Raw genomic sequence first — 17,114 nt, 5'->3', positions numbered from 1 at the left:
ATGGGAAGAAGAATTTCACTTCTCAGTTGACCAATGCATGGCCGGTTGACCAAATGCTACAGGAAGAATCTTTTGGAGAACTGCATGTTCCTCAAAGCCCAGCCCAACAAGTCAAGAAAGAAGATACAAGTAGAGGAAAGGGGACATCACAACTAACAGTGTTTACAATCACTGATGTTCTGCATTGTTGGCGTAGAGCGACCTTATGGCATTAGAGAAATATGCATTGCTTATTTTTACACAAGTGTACAACTAAAGTTCATTGATTAATGTTCACACTTTGTTCAAGATTGCAGGCAAGCTGGCTTGTAGATGTGTGACTACACCCTGGACAGATCACCAGACAATTACAGAGTTGGCTCATAAAGACACACAGAAAAAAAACAGACTTGCATATGATTAAAAAGTGGTCATCTCGTGTAATTTTCAACACTTTTCCTCATGAATATTCACCTGAAATATATCAGTTGAATATATTTAACTCATACACAACTAAGGTACATGTCTGAATTTCGTAAATCAAAATGCAGCTTGCCAGTCACGCTTCCACTCGGCAACAATTTGGAAGCGTGGGTAAATTTCAGCTGAAAATCCACCCAAATGCCACTAACACATGATTAAGTTTTTGAATGTTCTCAATGTCTTTAGTAAAGTGCTTACCACTTCACTGTATTGCCCTTTGTGTATGCCTTAATTCGGTATTCCAGCCGGTATTTTTCGTTTACTACAACAGTAAATTTTATGACATTCTCCTGATTCACATTAATAATTAAAGTCCACCTTATTGCCGATGTGATTCACGTTTTGTTTAGTTCATATGAATCCGGGCATCCTTACATTTAATTTGGAGTTTTATGTCACCTGTGGGTTACGGGAGACCTATTATTCCCTCTCCAACACCTGTCGTCCACCAAGGTCATCGTCAGTAAAATCCCACCCAGGGAACTTCAAGGCTGCCTGATTTGCATGCATAATGCAATATTTATATGCTAAATGCCTTGTCCAAAGGGTAGAGATTCATCAAGCAAATGGATGGCTTTAGTTTTTGTCGCACAACTGACTATGTTCCCAAGAGTCCAGTATTATGCCTATGTTGTGTGTGTGTGTGTGTGTGCGCATGAGTGTGTACGCTGCGTTACAAACTTTCTAAGCACCAAACACACATAAATGCGATAATGATACAATATAGTAACACACTTGATGAAATTACACTTCCAAGTGTTAAATTTAAAGATTTCATTGCTCCGGGCATCATATTTTCACAAAAGAGGAAATAGGTCTGGTCAGCGTGATGTAGTGCAATGAATGAAATGCCATATTGGCTGATTGAACGTGACATTTCTTTTTCGATTTGTCTCCCTGAGAAAGTGAACACAATGACCTTTTTGTAGTTTGCTTGAGGCTTTGCCTGAGCAAAACACCCCTCGATATTTTGCAGTGCATCAAAGCTAATTGAATCAAAAATAGAGTTTATGAACCCACGGCTACTGTAATGAGAGAAGAGCTGCCTTCACACAAAAGGTCTCCAAAACGAACGAGAAGGTGCGCGATCTTTCTGACAATTTGACTCCAAAGGGCATCCGCCAGCCCTGTTTGATTTGACAACGCAAATATTTTGTTATTAGTCTACTTTAAAAGTTAGACTTTATTAGTGAATTTAGCACTCTGGGACAAATGCTCAATCGTTTTCAAAGTGGTGTGAGATTCCACTTGCTTGGACATATACATCTTTACTTAAGAATGTGTTTTTTTCCTTTTGTTTTTCCTTTTTTTCCCCCTAAACCTGACTAACTGATATCAGAATTGGAATCAGAATCAGAATAATCTTTATTGCCAAGTATGTTTGACACACAAGGAATTTGTTTTCGGTAGAACACGCTGCACTAGTATCATCTAGTGCGGTGCGCAGGGTCCAGTAGGATTTCCGTGCCCTTGTTTGGATTCTTGCAGTGTGCAAGTCCTCAAGAGTGGGTAGGGCGGTGCCAATGATTTTTTTTATGCCGTCTTAACTGTCCGTTGAAGTCGGAGTTTGTCCATTTTTGTGGCGGCCCGAACCAAACGTTGATGGAAGAACACAGGATGGATTCCATGACAGCCGTGTAGAAATGTTGTAGTACCTCCCATCTTCGAGCTGAAAGATAGGGACATGCCACATTATCTTTTGGATTTAAATGAAAACAAAATATTGTATGTGGAAAACACTGACACACCAACAACTTATCGATGAGAAGGTTTGTTCAGCCGTCATCTGTACTTTTTTTGAAGGTGTCGGACGTTTCGCTTTTTATCCAAGATGCTTCTTCAGCGAACTAAAGTCTTACTGGTAGTATCGGCCCTATATATATTTTTATATATATATATCCCTAATCTCCAGACATGGCGGCGCCGGACACAGCTACGATAGGTCCCTCCTCTCAGGTTGGGGGGAGCAGAGGACCACCGATTGTGCCTACATTCCCGACTAACGACTGGCCTGTTTGCCCCACTCCCTCGGTATCTCCTCATCAGCATTACTAATGTTGCCTAACCTGTGTTGCCTAAGCAGGCTATTGTATGAACGATCCAAATTGAACCTCACCCCACCAGACCGGTTTAATGAAGGATTTCGTTGTTTTATGAGAACACTTCTTTTACTCCCCTTTCAAACCATCTATGTTCCTTTGCTAAGATTTTAACCTCATTGTCGTCAAATTAGTGGTTGCTAGCTTTTAGGTGCAAATGTACTGCCGATTGAGGACCACTTGTATTATCCCTGCGATGTTGATAGTCTTTTTTTGAGAATTTGTTGAGTCTCCCCAATGTACTGCTCTTTACAATTTTCATTCTTACAATGTATTGAATAAACTACATTACTTTGTTTTTCATTTGGCAGCCTATCTTTTGGATGCACAAATTTTTGCCTTAACGTGTTTATCGGTTTGAAATAAATAGGAATTTTGTGTTGCCAAAGGACTCTTTGTGGTTTTTCAGAAACTCCTGCAATGTAAGGTACTGCTACTCCTCTCCTTTTTGTATCTTGAGAATTTTTGGTTTCATTCCCTATTCTTTCTTTCTGACATTTGTTGAACGACCACTGAGGGTATCCACAGTTTGTGAGTGCTCTCCTGATATGTTTTGACTCCTTTTCTCTACCTTCAATGCTTGTTGGTATTAGTTTAGCCCTATGCTGGAGGGTTCTGATAACTCCTAGTTTGTGTTCAACATTAAATTTACTCGTGAGGACATTAAAGATAACCAACTAGCCTTGGATTGTAAAGTAAAGTAATTATAAAAGAGGATAGAGCGCTAAAAACAGATGTCTTTAGGAAGGCTACGCACACTGACCAATACTTACTTTTTGATTCTAACCACCCTTTACAACACAAACACTTCCAAGCCGCGACAGTTCCACATACGCATCGGCGCTCTGCGCTGACGCTCCTTTCTTCTTATCGCGGGCTCCTCAAGCCATGCATTCATCCAGCCACAGACTTTCCAACAGCATCGACCTTTCCACTGAACAAAGCGGGGCTGTGAAGATGCTGCCCATTACAGGCGCAAAAAAGCACAATGACCCCTTTGGTGTCCAGCGATGTCAGTTGAATGGCACCGACATTCCTCCCATTCAAAAACAGTACTGGCATATTCATGCTGCCGAAAAGGCGCAATCACTCAGCACAGTCTCCTCCTTAATGAATTTTGTGGTCAAAAATGCTGAAAAACAATCTGTATCCATTCCACACGATGCACAACACAAAGTGACAAAATAAAACACAAAAACAAGACAAAAACAACAAAAAAGCAAGGTTCATGGGAGCACTTGCTGACAGCTGCCTACTCGGGTGCCATCTTGGACTCCTTGATAATAATAATAATAATAATAATAATAATAATAATAATAATAATAATAATAATAATAATAATAATAATAATAATAATAATATGTACAATAACAGAATATTAAAAATAGTAATAATAATAAAATAAATACTAATAACAATAACATGCCATATACAATAATAATAATAATAATAATAATAATAATAATAATAATAATAATAATAATAATAATAATAATTTAGGTGGGTTTTTTCCTCAAATGAGCATTAGAGGCAGGGAATGTGCTACCCCACAAGCACTGAACATTACACTACCCTCCCCTTTATGAAACCCTCGCCCCGAGGGGTCAACAAAAAAAAAGTCCTCAAGTCGCTGTGGCCTTCGTCTGCGTCTCTGTGGTCGACCTGGCTGTGGCTCGGTTCCCCCCTGCGCTGGCTGACTCGGGGCAAAACTGGAGGAGGGTGGGGAACCTGGGCTAACCAGATTACCTGACGTGGACGAAGCAGACCCCGCCTCAAATACAGGAATACTGCTGCCCCGGTAGGGGCCAACCTGTCCCGATGTAGAGCAATTTTCCTGCCCCTGGGGGGGACCGCTACCCGATAAACAACCTCCCCCACCCGCTCGAGTACCCGACAAGGGCCATCCCAGTGGCTGTCTAGTTTGGGGCAGCGGCCTTTTTTCCGTTTGGGCGTATACACCCAAACCAGTTCCCCGGCCCGGAAGTCTCGCCCCTTGCTCCGCACGTCATAATTCCTCTTTTGGCGTGCTCCGGCTTTCTCCAGCTGGTCCCGTGCGAATGCGTGCGCTGCCTCCAGCCGATCCTGCAGTCGACGGGCATACTCCAGCCCCGGCTGGTCCTCTGGGCCGCCTGGTGGTCTTCCAAACGCCATTTCTGCCGGTGTCCGTATTTCCCGGCCCAGCATCAGCTGGTGGAACTCTGAACCGCTGATCGATAAGCCATCAGCACCAGTGGGATGTGCCTGTCCCAGTCACGTTGGTGTGTGGAGGTGAGGATGGCGAGCTGCTGTTGCATGGTGCGGTTGAATCGTTCCACAAGTCCATCACTCTGCGGATGCAAGGGAGTGGTGCGCGTCTTCTGCATGTCAAGGCGTTCACACAGAGCAGCGAACACCCTGGACTCAAAATTTCTGCCTTGGTCACTGTGGATGATATCTGCAGTTCCAAACCGGCAGAACATGCCCTCCAGTAGCGCATCAGCTACTGTTTCCGCCTCTTGGTCTGGCAGTGCGTATGCCTCTGGCCACTTGGTAAAATAGTCCATTGCACACAGCACGTAGCGATTCCCTCTGTCTGTCACAGGGAAAGGGCCCATGATGTCCACAGCAACTCTCTCCATGGGCGCACCAACCCTTTGTTGCTGAAGTGGTGCGTGTGATTGGGCTTGAGGTCCTTTGTAGGCCATGCACTCATCACAGCGCCGACAGAAGTCCTCTACGTCCCGTCGGTGCTGCCCCCAATAGAACCCTTGGCGTAGCCGTCGGAGGGTCTTTGTGCTGCCAAAGTGTCCCGAGCCGGTGCCCCCATGACATGCTCTCAGCATCGTCTCTCTGAGAGCTCTTGGCACGACCACCTGCCATCTCTCTTCCCCGGTGGCAGGTTCTTTCCAGGCTCTCTGCAGCACGCCGTCCTTGATGCGTAAGCCATCAAACTTGCTCCAAAGGCCTTTGGAAGCAACAGAGAGTCCCATCACGCCTTCCCAGGGCGGCCTCCTGCCACTCTGGACCCACTGCCGCACGTGGTTGAGATCGTGGTCCTCCTGTTGTTTTGAAGCCCACTCAGCAGTGTCCACAGCCTCCAGGGTGCAGCATGTCGGCACAGCAGCAGACGGCGCCGCGAGAGTGGCCGCCTTTCCAGCAGCTCATGTATTTTGTTTTTCTACTTTCATTCCTTTCATCACTTTGCTGCTGTGAAATGTAAATTTCTCCACTGTGAGACTAATAAAGGCATATCCAATCCAATCCAATCCAATCCACTGCGGCCACCGGGTACGGTATCATAGCCCGATCCAAATTCTTTATCATATATATAGATAGTATTTATGATAATATTACATCCAGAGATATGGTCACTGTACACAGAAATACTTTTTTATCAGTTATATTGGTTCATGTAATGCCTATGAGCCTTTTTCGACAAAAACAAAACAACTGTAACATGAACTGTATGCAGATCCTATTCCCTAATAGAGTTGAATAGAACCCAATCAAATTAAGATTGATTTTTTTTCCCTTTGAAAAAGGTGACTTTGGTGTGAAATAGCCTAAACTAAAAGCGTGGGCTCGTTCACAAGACACTTAGGATATTTAAATCTCAACAGGACCTGTTCTTGTCAAATCAGTCCACACAAAAAAATTACAAGCCCAATTCCAGGAAGAAAAAAAACAAACAAAAAAATCCATAATAATTTAAGGAGAAGCAAAGTAGCATTTTTGATGGCACTGATGACTCAGATCATGTCATCTTTATTATGTAGAATGCCCATTTAAATGGGGAAGTTCAAGCCATCAGCAATGCAGCAGCCGGCAACTGTTCCTCAATACTATTCATCTTGTTTTATAGGACAACCGACGTCACTTTTTTGTTTCTTAACTGACATCAGAAAAAAACGTTTTATAGCATCTAAAATACCCAAAACATGCAGTATGATAATTTTATTCAAATGCAAAACACAAAATAAAAATGACTTTAAGTGTCCAAAATCTGCAAAAAATTGAGCTGCGAATTGGGCATTTTCAGAAAGTCCCGCCCCCAGTTTGTGACGTCACGCCAAGACGTCTTGCATTGCTTGAGAATCAAAACAATGGCTTCAGATTCGGAGAATATGCTTTCTTGTTACACCTCCAGTTATGAATATGATTCAAATAGTTCTGAAGAGGAAAGCATACATGTTTGCAATCGAATAAATAATTTATTCCATGCCACTTTGAGGCAAAAAGAGGCACAAAATGTCGACCTCCTGTGGCCACCTCCGTTTTCACAGGCTGATTAATTCCTTATATGGAGCTTGGACACCCTCTTCTGGCGGCTTTTGGCTGCAACTCAAGGTTTTCAGACCAAACAATACAGCAAAATACATTGACATGATGGAAGGACTGCTACAATGTGTTTTTTTTTTCGGTCAGGGGGCGTTCCTTTAGTGAAATCACATACGGACTCGTCACCAACTCAAAAACAAGACTTCCTGAATATTCTGCGCGAGTCTTAAAACGTAAAATATAGCTATATGCGGTAGAATCTTAGGAAAATACGCTCAGTAGAAGTCATTTGAAGCCATTTTACAAATTATGGACACAACTTGTTCGGAGACGTCGGTTGTCCTTTAATTCATCATTCAGAAAGGTAATTTATGATTTTAAAAATGATGTTACCATATAAATTCAATTGCCACAGAAAAGGCAGCTGTGAGCAGGAAAAAAAATCACAATGGATGCAGTCAGACCTCACTGAAAATGCATTTCCTGCATTAATTATAAAGGAGCTACACCTAATTTTTCACCCATTTTGGTACAAGGTCTTGCACTTCAGTATATAAATGATTTATCGAGCTTGCAAAAACACATACTGTGAAATGAAATTATGAGACTCAAGATATATGAGAACAGGAGAGGAATAGAGAGAAAATATATGAGAAAACTAAAACCTCACTCGCTGTTTAATTGACAGCAATTTTTAACCGTCAGGACTTTGGCTCGTGCAAAAAAGACCCTCTTTAACATAAAACTGCTTGTGTCCAATTCACCGACTTGCTGTGGGGGCTCTTTCGCCGCTCATGCTTATTGCGATGATTTAACAAGAACAACAGGGTGGATCCATCAGTTCATCTAAAATTAGTTCATATAAAATACATTCTGATTTAATTTGGAAATGTCTAAGGTCTCATTTTTTTCATCTTCAACTTTTCACTGTGGCGTCACGTATATAATTTCCTGTCTCAATGCAATCTCATAAATCTCCTGGCCAACACAATCTGGAGCAAAACAGAAATGTTGACTCATTGAGAATCAAGCATTTGCCTTTTTTATAAAATGTCTTCTCTGTTTGTCCTCTCACCAATTTTATTGCATTTGTTTATTTCTCAATATTCTATCAGGGGTGAGCTTTTATTCTTCTCTTATAAAACATGTACTGTACTTCTCACGTTGTGTCCACTGGACAAAATCTCACAATCACCACAACCAATGGGAAATCACATTAAACTACCCTTCTTTATTATCACCACAGTATCCCTCAAAATTAAAAATAATTTTTATTCCACAGAATCTCATAACTGTTTCCATGTCTCTGCGGTGAGGAAGTGATTTGGTGAAAAGATTAAATTTCCTCGTCTTGTAAAAACAGAAATACAATTGTGCGCTCTCGTGAAATGTTCAGTTGTTCTGGATTTTGTTTGGTCATATTTAGGCAGTGCCCAGTTGTCGTATTTTCACACTATAAGGCGCAACTAAAAGCTGACCGTGCGCCTTATACAGCTGTATATGGAATGAACCGATTTACCAGTACGTGTTCCTTTTGTATGTTTACAGTTGAACAATGTTGGTCATATTGCGAAAATAGACATTATTATTATGCTATTGCTTGACTTATTATTGTTATTGTGATAGAGAACAGACAGAATAGAAGTTATCAAATTTAAAAGTTTCATGCTGTTATATATATAGTTGGTTGAACATGTCTGTTTACAATACACAATGATTACTTGTGCACTTTGATAAGAACAAGAACCAGCCTACCAGCCTGTCAAACTGTCATCCTCGGGTCATAAATCGATCCTTGGAGGGAAATGATTATTTGTTGATTACCAACCCAGAGCAGAAGGGACTACTTGGTACACTCTTGTACGAGAAGAGCTCATTAGCCAGGTTATGTGCTCGTCTCCACGTCCAGAACACCAATGAAGTCATGCGTCTTTTTCATGAAATGTGCAGATTTGTAACTTTGGGCTGTGAATGAAGTTTTCTTCTAATTTTTGCCTTAAAGTGTTTAACACTTTAAGGCAAAACTTAGTGAATCCAAAAGGCTGCCAAATGAAAAACAAAATAATGTAGTTTATTCAATACATTTTAAGAATAAAAATTGTAAAGAGCAATACATTGGGGAGACTAAACAAATTCTCAAAAAAAGACGATCAACATCGCAGGGATAGTACTAGTGGGCCTCAATCGGCAGTACATATGCACCTAAAATCTAGCAACCACTCATTTGACGACAATGAGGTTAAAATCTTAGCGAAAGAAAATAGATGGTTGAAAGGGGAGTAAAAGAAGTTATTTTCATAAAACAGTAAAATCTTTCACTAAACCATAGTGGTGTGAGATTCAATTTGTATCGTTCGTACAACAGACTGCTTAGGCAACATGGGCTTAGTTATGCTGATGAGGTCATACCAGAGCAAATGGGGCAATCAGGCCCCTTTTGCACAACTCAGGCAGGACAATAGAAGTAATCAGTCAGGACAATAGAAGTAATCAGTGGAGCCACAGGGAGTAGTCCTCTGCTCCTCCTAACCTGAGAGCAGGGACCAATCATAGCAGAGTCCGGCACCGCCACGTCTGGACAGTAGTGATATATATAGGGCCGAAACTACCTGCAAGACTTTAGTTCGCTGAAGAAACATCTTGGATAAGAAGTGAAACGTCCAACACCTTCAAAGAAGTCCAGATGACGGCTGAAGAAACCTTTTCGTCGATGGACCACTCCTGTACGACTCAGAGCTTACACAGACATATTATTATTATTATTATTATTATTATGCTCATAGAGCTGCTTATTCTGTAGCCACAAGGGGACACAAGCCAGTGTCTTATTATGCCGTTCCCAAGCCCGGATAAATACAGAGGGTTTTGTCAGGAAGGGCATCCGACATAAAAGCTTGGCCAAAACAAACATGCAAATCAAACCTCTGAAGATGGAGGACACTGATTCGCTGTGGCGACCCCTGAAGGGAAAAGCTGAAATGAAAAGAAAAAGACTAAATTGTGTTTGCACTCACGTTTAATTTACCGTAACGACAACCTTTTTTTTTACGTGTTTACTGAATGGAGGAAAAGTTCCCCTCCACTATGTCGTATAAATGTTGGACTGTATGTTATACCTATCTGTTGTTAAGAAAACAATGTCACAAAAATACGAATACTTTACCTCAAAGAAAACAATTAAACAGTTGCCTATTTGTTTTGAGGGTGAATTAAGTTTTCAGAAAAGACCTTATATATGGAAAACGTTTAAAAATATTTCATTTTCTGAAGATGCGCCTTGCGGTGTGTCACATATATGAAAAACTTGTCAAAATACTATGTCATTCATCGAAGATGCGCTTTATGCATTATATTGCAAAAAATACAGTACTTTGAGTTTGTGCTTTTCCATTGTGCTCCAGTTTTTTTGTTAAAAATACATTTTGGTCAATCCACTGCTCACCTCCTTACACCTTGCCTGCTTTTGGGGGTCCTTTAACAACTATTGTCATGCATGCTGTGACAGTGTGTATTTTTTTTTTTAATACATGACAGATTTTAGTTCTTGGACGCAAGTGACTTTGACACCAATGGACACCAGCTAGCCAATAACTGCCGTAGAATTTACAGAAATTGTTGGATCTCAATATCTATCTCTTTCCTAACAAATGTGCACAATAATTAATATGATCAATGTCTCTCAATTATTCACAATGATCGAGCAGTAGCCAAGAGTTCGATTCCCTGTTTCAAAAAGGCCGGTGATTAATATTGCGGTTTGATTCAAAGATCCTTCAGCTCAACTGCTGTACAGCAAACCAATACAAATACAACAATTCATTTGTAGGTTTTCACAGAAATTAACTTATGACATTCAAAATCCCTATTTTTTATTAGAGACTAGCGCATTCTCACCTTTGTGCGGGAGGGCAGTACAGTTTGTCTCTGCATCATCAAATGTCGGATATCATCACCAAAGCTGCTGGTACAAACCTTCATCTGCACTTTTAACAATGATTTTGCCAATCCTTTGAACAATGGACCTCTGAAGCCTGTTGACTGTCTTGTGATAAAGTGCCAAACAAATATACTTGATTTAAGTGTCACAGTGACCCTTAAAACAATTTCTGTGGACAAAGACGGCCAATCTTTGACTCAGGGTAACCACCATGATAGTTGTTATGTCTCGAAAGTAATTCTATGCAGGTTAATATGCTTATTTATCATCTTCTTGACACCCCCGTCCTGTTAAAGCCAAGTTAAAAATTTAGTTTGCAATTTGTTTGAAAAACAAATTGCAAAAAGTTTTAGGCTCCTGCGTGGCATTCTGATTCATATTTTGTTCCTAGGAATTGAGGAATACATTCTACCATTTTTATCTATCGCAGAGAGCAGCAATTTTGACTGAACAACAGTATCACAGTGCAGGAACAAACTTTTATTATAATAGATAGAACAATAATACTCGCCGTCGCAAGAAGTGCAGCCAACAGTTATCTTATGTTGCCACTTACGTGCAGCAAACTGGAGTATACTAATTTCTCAATGGTGTTTCTATGTCATTTTCAGTATTAATTCTAGTTCCTGACTTCCTGTGTGAAGTTTGCATGTTCTCCCCACGCCAACGTGGGTTTTTTTTTCCAGGTGCACCGGTTTCCTCCCACATTCCAAAAACATGCATAGCAGGCTGATTGAACACTCTTAATTGTCGCTATGTATGAATGTGAGTTCAAGTGGTTGTTTGTTTCTCTGTGCCCTGCGATTGGCTGGAAAATAGTTGTGAGTGTCCCACCACCGACTGCCCGAAGACAGCTGCGACCCCTTGTGAGGAGGAAGCGAATGAAAAAATGCAAAACAATGAACAAATGAACAATGAAAAAATGAACAAAAGCGCCAAAGTAAGATACCAGCTCTCAGGCGCCAACCATGATGGGTTAATTCATCATACATAAGTCAGTGGGGTAAGGGCTCACCTGTTCTTTTTGGGTTTGGTCATGTGATGTGCCCTCAGGCACTTTGATGACATTGTCTGTTGACAACGAATGGCAATATGGCCGTTGCCTGAAATAGATTTAAAAAATAAATAAATAATAAAAAAGTGTGTATTTTGCAACTCGATTCCTAATTCACAAATTCAATTACAGTAAAGTGTCGTTATATCGATACGCAAGGGAATCCGAAAAAAATATCGATATAACCGGGACTATCGATATATCCGATCATGTGGGGGGGATGCGTAAATGCGGCATCTTTGTTATGGCATGTAATTTCATCATTGGGTTCATGGATTGCGTATCTAACATGTTTTTTTGTACAGTAGTGAAGTGAAAAATAAAGTTGTGCATAAAATAAAAACGTCTTTACACTTTTTAATGACTATTTCCTTTCAAAAATGCAACCAACCAATGCTAAATCGTCAAGTTCTATTCACACGAAGCCACGAACGCCAGCATGTACAATCATATGAAAAACAGTGATTGTTGCAAACAATAAAGATATCTGGATGCAACACAATTAAATACTGTACATGGATGAAAAACCAAAACTGCAACGTTTACATAACTTACGTGACGTTCGGGCTGAATAGAATGCCGGCGCGCAGCTGTGACGTTACAACAGCTTTTTGACTGACTCAAGAAACACAAAAAGTGATGTTGGTTGCCCTTTAATGCACAGTATGGAATGTACAGTAATTTTCAAAATCATGACGCTTCAGCAGACAAAACAACAAACATTGTTGCAAAAAACGCTTGCATTCATGTAACAGTACATGTACATAACACTGCAATTAGTATGTATGTAAGCTATTTAAAAAAGTCATCAATCTTCTTCTGCTTCCCATTTTTATATTTTAATATGAACACTTCCATCTTGTTTAACGTTTCTAAAAAACCGGATGCATTTTCTACGGATTCAAAGAAAGATCGCGTGTCCGCAACCCCTTGCAACGCTTTTGTCGAAGTTGCAAAAGGTGTGCATTCAGTCGCTTCTTCTTCATCGTCATCAGCATCATCATCATCACGGTACTGTGGCATACTTGGCTTTGACCTCCGCTGCGATATCCGCATCTGATGAGCTTGGGAATGTCGCAATGTCTTTGTCGACTGCGACATACGATGCAATGTCGGCGACTTTTAGCTTTTCAGCCAACACTGCAAGAGGAATGTTGTCGTCATCCTCTTCGTTAGCTGCAGATGTTTCCTCACTGCACCCTGGATTTTCAAATTTGCAGTGACGGAAGCAGTTCTTGATGGTGTTTTCGGACACCGTGCTCCACGCTTTGGAAATTGGTCTGATGGCATCCAAAACAGTCCATTGTTGAAGACACACGAGCAGCCGTCTGATACACACGAGCTGCCGTCTGAAAATGGCGTCTGCTCGGGAGAGCTGCTCACGTAAAAAGACACGTGACCAAGTTGACCAATGGCGCGACGGATATATCGATGTAAACAACAAAAATGGCCGGCGGGGGATGAAAAGGAGCACCGTAATAACCGGATTATCGTAACAACCGGGTATCGTACTAAACGGTACTAATTATACATAAAAAGACTAGAAATGTGCAAGGGAAATGAAAATAATATCGTAATAAGCGGTACTATCGTTATAACCGATATCGTTATAACGAGACTTTACTGTACGTATAATCAAAATACAGTGTTTACACAAATGGGGGCGCATGGAACACATAATAGTAAAAAACATTTTTTACTTGGCTTCCAGTAAAAACTGTTAAAATGTCATAACAACAGCAATGGCACTACACAGAGCTTTTTACATGCGCATGACAGACGGTGATTCTAAGAGAGTTGAGGGGAACCTTTCAAGAGAAGCATCTGATGTTCGAGAGGTGCCCCTTGTACTTTGAAATTATGCTAAATGTAGTTTTCATCTGACCATTTATTTTGTTCTTCGGTGCATTTTTCCTTCTTTTGAAATGTGCTGAGAGTAAGCACCCCAAGTGTGGTAATTACTTTTGAGGCAATTATGTTGTTCTAGCACTAAACATTTTTGCAAACGCCTACTTATGTTTGCCTTTATACAGCTCATAAAAAAAGGTATAGTTAGCTGGCTTTTTCATACATACTGGACCAAATGTATGCAGAGTACATCAATACAGACATTTATATTGTCACAGTCGAAACAAAAAAAGAGAATTAAAAAAAAGACAGTCTTTCTATAACAACACTAATAATGCCAGATTTTGTTAAAGTACTTATATATATTTTAATTAGAAATAAGACACATTCACTTTGTGCTCTGAAAAGTGTCCATTAACAAACAGATGATCACAGATAAAATAAAAAAGCAAGTGAGGATATGTGTGAGGACTTGGTGAGAAAGGCTGCCGATCGAGCAGATTAGAAAATGGGGGACAACATTGTAAATGATTGTGGTATTAAAACACGCAGGTTACATTGTGATACACAACACATACAGTATATAGTCCAGTATCTTGAAAAGACAGGAAAGGGGAACATGATATGAGAATATTTCTTTTCATATTTAATAATGACTCTTCAAAAGCAGAGTATGAAATATATTTAAAGGCTGAAATCCACTCTGTAGAACTCTGTCATATAATTACAATGCTGTACATCATGACTCCAAATGAGCCTTGTGCTTTCATGTTCTTTTTATGTACCACAACATACGGTTTATACTGTATATTTATGTATTTCTTGAGTCACATACGTATCTTTAATTGTTCAACATAGATATTCCTTGTTCATATCAATTCTAGAAATGCCATTTTCGCAACACAAAGCCTCTCTGCTTGTCATTGTGACAAATGCCACATAGTTGAATGTACTGACCGAATGAGCGTGAGCTATCCCCAATCCTCAGGAGTAGTATTGTGGTCGAAGCCCAATTAGATGGTGAAGCCTGCAAAATGTTCAGAAGAGTCATTCCAGGAGAAGGCAATTCTCCTTTTGGATGCTTGAGTTTGTTTTCATCCACATTCCCCTTCATCGTTTCTCACCAGTGCCAACGTGGAAAAAACATGTAGAAGCCAGAAGGATATGGTTGACTTGCGTCAGGGCAAGGGATTGACTTAAGGAGCATAGCAGCGAGTGCTTGGTTTGTCCTCAAACTATTCTAGATGGTCCAAATTATCAGGAAAAAAAACATCTTGAACCATGTAAACCAGCAGTTCTGAGTTGGAGAAAGCAAGTGCAACAGTGATGCAATAACACTGAATGGATAGAAAGAAGACATGACTAATTACATTACAACCATTAAATACATACGAGACAACAGGTCATAGCCTTTGTGTATGATACACAAAGGAGTCACTAAATCTCTGTCGCAGTTTGGTACTCATTTCCACGTTCAGGAATATCTGATGAACATTAAACATTAAATGAAACAACATACAAAGACATCATGATAGCAGTTGTCAGATGCTAATGATCTCCATTTATTGTCTTTTTTACTCTCCTTTTTCCTCACATTTGCAGTGGAACTCATCCAGTACATGTGACATGTTCCTTTTTTGTCCAAGAGTGAAGTGAATGGTGATTTGAGGAAAATCCTTCCCATCCTATTTATCACACCTCTGTTTGCAGGTCCATGATATCCTGGCCTACCAAAGGGATAGTTGCACTTGTCTTCTCCCACTCGACCGTCTGCATCTCCAAAGGGGAGGTCACTGCTGTTGCCTGGTCTTTTCTTCCCCAAGATGGAGGGGAGTGGGTCTTTTGAATGCTCTCCCACACCCTCTTACTTGGAGTCTGTTGTTTATCCTAGTAACAGAAACAGAACAAATTTGCTTATTAGTATAATGATTACATTGTATTTTTAGTGAGATATACAACTGTGTGGAGTGTGATCAACAGAGCACAAATCCCCCCAACAAAATCCCATAGTAGGTTTTATTTCCATACATGGAAAAGTTCACAATATAGAAAGGGAAAAAAATAGTCAAATTGTCGCAAAGAGATGGAAAACAGCGACACAGCTGTTGGTTTTTAGCCTAAACATTCAATGTATCAACAAAAATAATTCTCTTTATTTTCCTAGAAAAACACAGAAGCGATATTTCATTGCAGTCAGTCTACACCAGTTCCTAAGACCTGCTTGAAATCTGTGTTACATGGAGTCTAACAAAATGGTGGTCACCATATATATATATATATATATATATATATATATATATATATATATATATATATATATATATATATATATATATATATATATATATATATATATATAGTGAGACCTCAATTTACAAACACCTCAACTTACAAACTTTTTGTCTTACAAACATCAAATTTATGAAAATTAAACCTTATAATAAGCACTATTTTCATAATACACACCCACCACGGCTGGCGGAGTGATCTTCGGCGGAAGCACACGACCGAACAGCACCAGAGGTTTAGTTACCAACAGTCCTTATGGAAGGTGACTCTCCTTCAATAAGCCATCAACGACCATCAAAAAGGTAAATAAAACTTTATTTTACAGCACAGTTTATTTCTTTAATTACAGTCGTCATGTAATGCGCCTCTCTTTCCAAACAGCAATTCCCTTTGACCTTCGGCCTCCAACATCATTCCATCAAGCCATAAATGACCAGCACAAATGTAAATAAAGTGACTTTATGATACAATGCAGTGTATTTCTTTCATTACAATACAATAGTACATTTATTATACATAGAATAAGGTATGTTGTGTGTAGTTTTAAGGCTTATTTAGTTGAAAAGTATATTTTATGGAAAACCGAGAACGGATTATTCCCATTTTAATGGTTTCCTATGGGAAATTTTATTTTGAGATACACACTTTTCGCCTTACACACTCTGTCTGGGAACCAATTAAGTTCGTAAGTTGAGGTCTCACTGTATATATATATATATATATATATATATATATATATATATATATATATATATATATATATATATATATATATATATATATATATATATATATATATATATATATATATATTTTTTTATATATATATATACACAGTAAAGTCTTGTTATATCGATATTCAAGGGAGTCCGAAAAAATATCGATATAACCGGGACTATCGATATATCCGACCCTGTTTGCATGTATTTTCTCTGTGCGTGCGATCGATATAACCGGGACTATCGATATATATCGATATAACGAGACTTTACTGTGTGTGTATATATATATATATATATATATATATATATATATATATATATATATATATATATATATATATATATATATATATATATATATATATATATATATATATTCCAGAGATTGGGTTGGCACCTGAATAACGTAATGTTGTGTATTTGCAGTTATGTTGTCGAGACACCCA

General features: G+C 39.4%; 1 protein-coding gene across 10 annotated transcripts in view; it reads right to left on the bottom strand.

Annotated features, from left to right (window-relative positions):
- Nucleotides 1-12,446: 12,446 nt before the first annotated feature.
- Nucleotides 12,447-17,114, bottom strand: part of adgrb1a (adhesion G protein-coupled receptor B1a) — a 197,052-nt gene continuing 192,384 nt past the window's right edge. For all 10 annotated transcript variants that reach the window (XM_088998803.1, XM_088998795.1, XM_088998794.1 and 7 more), the window contains one exon: nucleotides 12,447-15,544. In XM_088998803.1, coding sequence (XP_088854929.1) covers nucleotides 15,350-15,544 — 195 coding nt within the window. In that variant the 3' untranslated portion in view covers nucleotides 12,447-15,349. The remainder of the gene's footprint in view (nucleotides 15,545-17,114) is intronic.

The sequence above is a fragment of the Hippocampus bargibanti genome, linkage group LG06, assembly GCF_051943395.1.
Source record: "Hippocampus bargibanti isolate YZ-2025 linkage group LG06, ASM5194339v1, whole genome shotgun sequence".
Classification (NCBI taxonomy): domain Eukaryota; kingdom Metazoa; phylum Chordata; class Actinopteri; order Syngnathiformes; family Syngnathidae; genus Hippocampus; species Hippocampus bargibanti.
Note: the sequence above shows the minus strand (reverse complement) of the source record. Positions and strands in the feature narration are given on the sequence as shown.